A 10,540-nucleotide genomic window follows, 5' to 3' on the forward strand; every position below is an offset into this window, starting at 1 on the left:
TTTGCACAGCACTAAATAATGATCTGAGATATCATCACTTGGCTGAATAATTTCAACACTATCAACATCAATTCCATGTGACAGTATTAAATCTAGAGTATGATTTCGACAATGAGTAGGTCCTGAAACGTGTTGTCTAACACCAATAGAGTTCAGAATGTCTATAGATGCTGATCCCAATGCATCTTTTTCAATATTGACATGGATAATAAAATCACCAACTATTAAGACTTTATCTGCAGCCAGAACTAACTCGGATGTAAAATCACCAAACTCTTTAATAAAGTCTGTATGGTGCCCTGGTGGCCTGCAAACAGTAGCCAGTACAAACATAACAAGGGATTTATCATTAACATTGGTTTCTCTGGATAATGTTATATGAAGCACCATTACTTCAAACGAGTAATACTTGAAGCCTGCCCTCTGAGAAATCCTGTAAACGTTGTTATAAATTGAAGCAACACCTCCCCCTTTGCCTTTTAGACGCCGCTCATGTTTATAACAGTAATCTTGGGGTGTGGACTCATTTAAAATAATGTAATCATCAGGTTTTAGCCAGTTTTCTTTCAAACAGAGCACATCTATATTATGATCAGTGATCATCAGTGTTTGGAATAACGGCGTTTAAAAGAACGGCGTTAGGTAACGACATTATTTTTTCAGTAACACTGTAATCTAACTAATAACTTTTCCCGTCGTTACAACGTCGTTAACGTTACTGAACGTTAAATGCGGTGCGTTACTATTGTAATAAATTTTGCCACCGCTAGGGGCCACTGGTAATGCAGACTAAACACCTATTCTGCCACCACCTTTAATTTCAACCCGGTCTGGTCCGGGAGGAGCACTCAAAACACTCAAGACCAAGAATTATCAAAGAATACTTTTTATTAACAATAGCAGCCATTTGGCATTGTCTCACTTAAATATCCTGATTACACACACTGGTCATATTTCATTAAACCGTGACACACATTTAAAAGAGAACCCAAGTACACTCTCCAAATTCACAGCACACAATAAATTAAGTGAAATCTCATACACAGCACACTTAATTAGAAACTCCAAACCTAAATCACATGCTATATGTAAAATAACCAGCACAGGCAATCAACATACTTCAGGAGGACAGTAATCACAAATGACTGAGTACAACCACAACCCACACAACTCTGTAATAATAAAATAACTTCGGACTTCCCTGTCCACGTCCAACGACACCCTGCCGTCACTGTGAGGACTCAACCTTCCCCTCCGCGGAAATGCTGAGAAGGTTTCTTTCAAACAGCCTGCCAAGTCCACCTACACTCGCTTCCCTATCTATCTAAGTTTACCCCCCACTGTCTACCTCCGGGCCAATAAGTGGGACCCCGGTTTTCTTCACGACGGTGGTGCTAGCCAACCACGAACGCAACGGATCCCTTGCTTTTGTGAACCCGGCAGGCTTAACAAACACAGCGTCTCAGTCTCTTTCACAGTTCATTATTAGGCATCAGCGCGTCCCCACTTCTTCTTCTTCTTCTTCTTCTTTTAGAGTTTAACTGGCGGTTGGCAAACCAACTTAAGGTGCATTTACCGCCATCTACCAGACAGGAGTGTGGTCGTCGAGAATAGTCAGAGGGAATTATTCACCTATGCGCATACTTATTATATAAATATGTACATATTAAATACGGTAGAACAACCCCGTATTTTTGAGAAACCTCATAACTTGATTTTTAACAGTTTTAGATACATCTCCTAATAAATTAACTAAAGTAAGCGCTTTCCCTTCTTTATATAGGACTGATGTTAAACAACTACGCTCTTCCATATAATTATTACACTCTATTAGGACATGTTCAACTGTTTCTGGCTGACCGCAATAATCACAACCTCCTGTCTGATGTTTCCCTATACGGAGTAAAGATCTATTGAGACCTGAATGGCCAATTCTTAAACGTGTCATCACTGCCTCTTCTCTCCTACTTCCATCCCTAGATCTTCCCCCTCACACATTTCTTTGCACACAGTAAAGATGTCTGCCAGTGTCATTATTATCCCACTGCTCTTGCCACATCCCAATCACTTTTTCCTGAATAATAGATTTCCCTTCAGCTTTGCATAGAGGGACATTGATGTTAACCTCATCCAATTTCAAGGCCTGTTTAGCTAGAATATCCACCTCTTCATTTCCATCAATACCTACATGGGCAGGGACCCAAACAAACTGAACATAAAGACCTTTACTATGCAGCTGGAACAATATATGGTAAACTTTGTATATTAGATCTAGTCTGCATGACTTTCCTGTTTTTATGCTCAATAATGCAGCTTGACTGTCTGAGGCAACTACAGCTCTGTTTATGCCCCCAATATAATTCATAACCAACCAATTAAGAGCTAAAGCAATGGCAGTGAGTTCGACAGTATACACGGCAAGATAATCAGAAGTTCTTCTTTTAATTTTGATGTTATATTGTGGAATATTCACTGCCGCTCCTGTTCTGCCATTGTTTGGATCTTTAGACCCATCAGTATACAGTACTAGGTGTTCTTTAAACTGCTCAAAGTAATTTTGAACAACAAGCCATTCTGGGTTACCGCTACTTTCCTTTTTCAATGCCAGTTGTAGCTGCAAGTCCACTACTGGCATAATAAACAGCCATGGAGGTATTGATGAACATGGTACTGTCGAACTGAACTTAAATTGCGTCAGGCCTACATTCTGGGCTTTTTTATCTACAATCCACCCAAAACTATAGTAGTTAGACTTCTGATGTTCCCAACAATCATTCAACACAGCTTTTGCTGGGTGAACACAGCTATGACCCTGGAGATTGACCCAGTACGCATACATTAGCTTAACTCTCCTTAACCGCATTGGAAGTTCTCCAGTCTCAACCTGCAAAGCAGCAATAGGAGACGATCTAAAAGCTCCACAACAAATACGCAACCCTTGTGACTGTTCTCTGTCCAACCTAATCAAATGACTTTCAGCTGCTCCCATGTATGATAAACAGCCATAATCTAGGGAAGACCTCATGAGAGTCTGGTAAATCCTCAACAATGCCCCTTTTGCAGCTCCCCAGTTATGACCAGACAAACACCTCAACAAATTATTGACTTTTTTACACTTAATTTGAACATACTCTATATGCTGTTTCCATGTAAGTTTCTCGTCAAATATAACTCCCAAAAACTTCACAACACTCACTTGTTCTAACTTTTGCTCATAAAGTTTTAATGTAATGTCTTTATGTCGTCTTGAAAAACAAATAACTTGGGTTTTAGTAACAGACATTCTAAAGCCCCACTTATTTGCCCACTCCTCCACCACCACGATTGCATCCTGCATCTTCTTTTCCATGTACTTCAGATTACGTCCCCGCATCCAAAGGGCTCCGTCATCTGCATATAAAGACCTGCCTATACTTCTGTCAATTCGATCGAAAATGTCATTTATCATTATGTTAAAAAGTACTGGACTGCAGACGCTCCCTTGCGGTGTACCATTCTCTACAGCATATGTACTAGAATAGGCCGTGCCAACTCTAACCTCAATTTTCCTTCCAAATAAAAAATCCAGTACCCAATTATAAAGCTTACCTCCAATACCAAGTTTCTCAAACTTCATCAACAATCCCTCCTTCCACAACATATCGTAAGCTTTCTCTATATCAAACAGGACAGCAACCACTATTTCTTTGTTTGTCTGGGCTTTTCTCACTTCTGACTCCAGACATAGAATTGCGTCCATCGTATTTCTTCCCTTACGAAAACCACTTTGAAAAGGGCAGAACAAGTTATTACTTTCCATATAATATGTCAGCCTATCTGTTACTATTCTCTCCATTGTTTTCCCTAACTGCGAGGTAAGCGCAATGGGCCTGTAATTAGAAGGGTCATTTGCACTCTTACCAGGCTTCAGCACTGGCACTATGACTGCCTGTTTCCACACACCAGGAATCCTTCCTGTTTCCCAAACCAGATTGAAAAGCTTCAGGACAACATTAAGAGACCTGTCACTTAAATGTCCAAGCATAGAGTAGCAAATACCATCCTTGCCAGGTGTAGATTGCTTCACATTAGAGACAGCCTTCTTCAATTCAAAAATTGAAAAAGGCATATCAAGATCCCGACTTGTAATTCTTTTCCTAACAATAACTCCTGGATTTTCAGCTAAAGCCTCTTCTCTACAGCACTTAGCGGTGTCTGACAATTTCTCAGAACTGTGTACTTTAACTAAAGTCTCCACCAACAACTCTGCTTTTTCTTTATTACTAACAGCAGTCTGTCCATTACAAAGCAAAACAGGCATAGAATAATTCCTTTTAACACCATTCATTTTCCTAATAACTCCCCATACATCTGACAACTTAGTTTCTCTCCCAATTGTATTACAATATTCCCTCCAGAAAGCCTTTTTTGCAGCTCTAACAGTCTTTCTAACAATAGCCTGCGCTCTTTTATACTGGACTAAAGCCTTAAGTGTATGATTCTTCCTTATCTGCTCAAATGTCTTACTTCTCTCTTTTATTGCAGCGCTACACTGCTCATTCCACCATGGTACAGACTTTTTAATTCCTCTTCCACCAGTCTTTGGAATTGAGATCTCAGCCACCTGAAGAATATTAGACACAAATTCAGAGTTAAGTAACTCCACATCATTCAAACATCTTTCATATAATTCATCACACTTGCTCTCAGCTAAAACTTGAAATAATTCCCAGTTGGCTTTATCTAACCTCCATCTCGGTACCCGCACTTCATCTTCTTTAATTACATCAATTCCAACTGTTATAATTATGGGGAAGTGATCACTACCCATAGGTAAGTCACTTAACACCTCCCATGATGTAATACCTGCCATTCCACTCGATATAAATGTTAAATCCAAATAACTCTCTGTGTTTCTACAGCAATCATATCTTGTACCTCTACCATCATTAACACAAACAAGCGAATTCAATTCAAGGAACTCCTCAATAATCACACCATTTGCATCTGTATTCAGGCTTCCCCATAATACATTATAAGAATTAAAATCACCGCACCATACTATCTTTCCTTGAATCTGTCCACTTACAGCACCTAGGTCCTCAATACTCAACCTCTTATTAGGATTATAAAAATTAACCACTGAAACTTGATCATTACCCATCCAGATTTTAACAACTACTGATTCATACTCCTGTCCCATATTTTCAACTTTGTACCTCAAACCATCTTGAACAAATGTTGCTACTCCCCCACCTTGTCTATCCTTCCTATCATTTCTTATTGCTGTGTAACCTTGAATAATAAAATCTAACTGAGGTTTGAGCCATGTCTCCTGAATACATATTATATGGGGCCTATCTCCCAAATCAGAGATGTACTTCTTAAACTCTAGACCATTGCTGATGAGACTTCTCGCATTCCACTGGAGAATAATTATCATGAGACAGACGGTACACCACTCCATGTTTGAGGTTGACATGAAAATTGACTCTCATTTAATCTCTCTTCCACTAATTCCCAGCTAGTATTTTTAAAACCGAGGTACTTCTGCGCTGCTTTTACAATTATTTTAATTTTTTCCGTCTTCCTTTCGACTTGAGCAGTACAATTAATAATCTCTACCATGAACAAAACAAAATCATCTTTTCTCATGAGTAGAGTATCTTCTTTGATCTTACTGCATCCCTGACAAGCAGAACTGCATGCCTCTACAGCCGCTGTTTTATTCACCTGTACAGTTGATTGAGCAGGTATTTTCCTAGCCGCTTCCGCAAATGAGACCCCAGTTTGGATTTTAACCTTCTGTACCTCTTCAGCTCTTTTGCTAACTGTACATCCCCTGTAAGCTGAGCTATGTTCACCTCCACAGTTACAACATTTCAAGGCAGCTCCTTCCTCACATTTCCCATATTCATGATCCCCAGCACATCTCCCACATCTCTGCTTCCCCTTACATACTGCTGCTACGTGTCCAAACTTTTGACATTTAAAACATCGAAGTGGTGGAGGAATAAACGGCCGAACACCATAACTCATGTATCCAACATAGACTTTATCTGGTAGAACCCTCTCTTCAAATTTCAACATGACTGAAAAACTATCACTCCTTTCCCCATTTCTGTTCATTTTTAGTCGTCTAACTTCTACAACCTTTCCTCCAGATACATTGGTTTTAATTTCTTCGACTGGGACCTCAGGTGGAATGCCTGTAATGACACCACGTAAATACTTTCCACTGTCCAGCAATTTTCCACTCACATTTTCACCTAAAACTTTACTCATACTAAGTGCTCTCTCTTTGTGTTTGACATCATTACAGATGATTAACAAAGACCCATCCCGCAAGATTTTCGCACATTTCACTTTTCCAACCAGAGTGTTTATCTCTTTTGTAAGCTTAACCGGATTCCATTTACTAAACGACTCGCCCTCTTTAATCAATTTCACAACTACTTTAAACTCCGTTGCTACTTCTACTAATCCCGCACTGTGTACCTCATCCTTATCAGACTGGGAAGATTCAGTTAACTTTCTAGTCTTTTTTCGTTTTCGCCTACCTTTCTGAGTATGCCATATACCATCTTTTTCATTTTCCCCGCCACTGGCACCTACTTCCATTCCGATTTCACTTCCTGACACATCACTTCCCTCTGCCATCTCTCAGACCGTCACACCTCCGCTCTGGCGCCACCTCCTTTCCAACGGAAAGGCTCGCGAGACATACGAGAGAAGTCGATTTCCGCGCGTCCCCACTTTTCCCCGCCCCCGTATTTAAAAGCCTCCCAAAATTGTTCATTGTCCACAGGTGTACTCACAGACATCGTTCCTTCCGTAGCAATGACGTCACACCATCAATAGAATCGTAATCATTACACTATGCATTGATTTAATAAACTATGCGATCCGAACGGACCCCTGGCTCACACAGCGAGTGAGCAGGTGGGTTAATGACGAGATAAGCGGTTGTGATTGGCTAAGGCAGAGTCATGTGTTTCATGATAGCCAATCACAGCCAGTGTTTTTACACACCTGTCGGCACACGCGGCTGCGCCAGCGGCGCCAAACACACACACACACACACACACACACAACAGCTACACAATAGGTGTGTTCGACATCGGCTGCGGCTGGATGCAACCGATCGGCGAGAGTAGCCGCGTGCAGGTGGGGAGGAGCTGCAAACGGAGATATGAAGCCGGACATGTTGTGGCTCCCGTAGTTTGCTGCAATTACGTCAGTCATGGCAGATCACGTGGCGATTGCTTACCTGATCGCGTTTAAATGTGTGTATGTGGTGTTTTGAAAAAAATAAAATAAATTGGTGTTTTGGAAGGGTGCAAAACAAGATACCATATTGGATATATACTTTATCAGTATGACATGGGTGTTTCTGCTTATACAAAATGATAAAAGTAACCTATAAAAAAATTCCCTGGTGGGTATGTGTTTTTTAAGAAGGTTTCAGCAACAAGATTTACAGTGCCCTCCTGCTGAGCTTTTTAACATTTTAAACATAACACCACTGATTTTCATATACAGAAAAGCACAATTCTGTTGGATTTATATTGGATTGTGATTTAGACCAACTATTTGGAAGTGAACAGAATGTTGTCAAAATGTTCAGTTGAAGTTACAGCAAGTTGTTAGCAGTTTGCTAACCACATGCAGGTGAAGTATAAACACAGCTAAATAAAATAGAGAATATGAAAAAACCAAACAAATGGAGGAACATGATGTATTATGTAGTATCATTTGTATAGGAGCATACATTTATGACCACATTAGATTGTATGCTTTTTAGATTAACATTTTAGTTCTTAAAAATGCTCATTTGAATAGGTTATGCTGCTGAATACTGTAAAAAGTCTATATAAAAAAGAAAGTCATGCAAAATAAACATACACAAACTTTATATTAACAATAAAGTAAATACAGTAAAACAATATTTAATAAATATGATTTATAAGATGAAGACGACATAAAAACGTATTGAACTGTTTTAAAAGTCCATATGAGAATTTCTGAAACTGAAGCCGACTCACAATAAACTTGAAACGCACGTCATTGGTGTCATCAGTGAATCCAGCCAATCGTGGATCAGTTGTGTCGTCATCAGAACCTGTGCAGCCGCTCTTCAGAAGCTGCGCTGGCTGAGTTCTCCGGCTACTCTCGAATCGCTCTCGTGGTACTTTGACGGCACACGTCACAGTCACGTGGCGTCAGCGCTGTATCAAGTCGGACAAAATTTCTAACCGGCATGCACTGCTTCAAGTCAGCCGACGATCGGTTTGCGCAAAACTGCATGAAGTCGAACAAGCCTGTGATTCGCAGCAGAGATGGCGAGTCAGAAGCAATCCGATGAAACGTTGGCATTTTAAAGGTGAAGATATAAGCACTACTTCAAATTCATTGTGGTCAAAGGCAAGAACGTGCATGTAATGTGTACATGTAATGTGTGACACGCATCTACAAAGCTAGTGGCCAAAAACACTTGCAGGATAAAACTCTTGCTGTCTGTTGACGTGCAATAAATATTGAAGGTTATGTACCTGTCTGTTCTACTCATTTAAACTGACTTGTGAAAACTGCGAAAAAAAAGTAAAAATTCTCTGACATGTAGCAACTTTTTATTTTTTTTTTACAAAGTTACCCAGCCGGCATTTCAACGTTGAAACAACGTCAGGTACCATGGTTGAATCAACGTTGAAAAACCTTTCGATTTTGCAAATTGGATCAACGTTGAAATCACGACGTGGATTCACCGTTGAAATCGCGACGCTGTTTCACCGTCTTACCTGCATTATAGGTGAATTAGGGTCGTGCTGCAGACCTGGGATGAAAGCTGAATGAGGTGTTGATTTTGAAAAGTTAATCAGCGTTGATAACACGACGTTGTTTCCCCGTCGTACCTTGCACCGTGTATAAATACACCTAGATCCTAGTTGGCATTTAGATCAACAATGTAGCTACATGCAAGGCTAAAAATCTAATGACTGGTAGCAATGGCTTTACAAACAACTTCAATAAACTACCACATGCTCAAAATTGTCAAACAGCAGGTAAATTTTGGAAACATACTGAATAAAACAGATGAAAATAATCCCACACTTTATTATGCAGAGTATGCATGGAGGTAATGCTAAAAACAGGTAGTAGAACAATCCAAATACAATAATATTTAAAGGTTTTTGTAAAATAATTCGGCACAAAAATGCATATTTTTTTCAGCACTTACAAGACAAACCCTTGTACCTTTATGACTGAAACCAGTGGATCTTTTATTTTGGTGGAAAACTACAGTTTCTGTCAAAAACATGTTTTAGTAATGTGTCTCATTACAAGAGTTGTGTACATTTGTGCCGTGAAAATGTGTTGAACAGTTCGAGAAGGGAACCTTCCACCAGTTGATTTCTAATGGGAACCCCCCGGACTGTGTCTTCTTTACCGTGGGGAATGCAGAATGAGATTTCTACCGCAGGGCACTCTAAAATGTTAGAACCAGCAGCCTTAGTGTATACAGTGTGGTTGTGCTTCGGGTGATCCTTGAAAGTGTCCCAGCGCTCGGTCCTTTCTGACGCCGTCCCCTCCACTCTCTCCCACTTGTGCACTTTCTGTACCGTCCTGTATAAACATTTACATTTAATCATTTAACAGACGATTTTATCCAAAGCGACTTACAAATAAGAACAACAGAAGCAGTCAGGTGTACAAGCGAACAACAACAGTATACAAGTGCCATGACAAGTCTCAGTTAGTCTAGTACAGAACGCATAGCCAGGTTTTTTTTTTTTTTAATATGAAAGACAAGAAAAGAAGGAAAAGTGCTAGCATTAGTTGGTTAAGTTCCGGTGAAAAAGATGAGTCTTAAAATGTTTCTTGAAAATGAGTAAAGACTCAGCAGTTCGGATTGAGATTGGGAGGTGATTCCAGCAGCTGGGCACAGTCCAGGAAAAGGTCCGTGAGAGTGATTTTGAACTTCTTTGGGATGGCACCACAAGGCGTCGTTCACTTGCAGAGCTCAAACTTCTGGAGGGCACATAAGATTTAACCAGTGAGTTTAGGTATGTCCACAATGTTTGACAATAACTTTGATATTGTGAAATATATTTAACTGAAAACTGAATGCAAAATAAATCACACAATATTTTCACTTTACAGTTCAGTAACAGTGAGGCTGGAAACAAAGTGGACAACACTATTCATTAAACACTTATTTAATGTATTCAGATGAAAATTTACAATATTAACAAATTATTCATAAGCAGTGTTTTCAGAGCCCCCAGTTACACTGTTTTAATCAGAACACTAACATTACAGTGTAGTAAAACAAGTCAAATCAAATTCAGTACATTTTTATTAAACTAAGCACAATCAAAACCTATCACAAAAGGTCAAAGCATCTCCAGCAGAAGTGACAGTGCAATGAAGCAGATGAACAATTTCTTACCAATGTTTCAAGAACAAGCTGGATCCTCGATGACTCTACAAGGGGAAAGAAGAAATGGTTTACTGAAAAGTTCTTAAAAAGCAGGATTTCATATTATACCATTTCTTTAAA

General features: G+C 39.6%; 1 protein-coding gene across 1 annotated transcript; it reads right to left on the reverse strand.

Moving 5' to 3' along the window:
- Positions 1 to 1,472: 1,472 nt before the first annotated feature.
- Positions 1,473 to 6,669, reverse strand: LOC113037736 (uncharacterized). Its single transcript, XM_026195080.1, has 2 exons — positions 4,507 to 6,669; positions 1,473 to 1,582 (listed from the first exon to the last, which is right to left on the reverse strand). Exons 1-2 carry the CDS (start codon positions 5,459 to 5,461, stop codon positions 1,473 to 1,475), a joined length of 1,065 nt encoding a protein of 354 aa, XP_026050865.1. The 5' UTR covers positions 5,462 to 6,669.
- Between the last annotated feature and the right edge of the window lie 3,871 nt (positions 6,670 to 10,540).

Source organism: Carassius auratus, chromosome 20, assembly GCF_003368295.1.
Source record: "Carassius auratus strain Wakin chromosome 20, ASM336829v1, whole genome shotgun sequence".
NCBI lineage: Eukaryota > Metazoa > Chordata > Actinopteri > Cypriniformes > Cyprinidae > Carassius > Carassius auratus.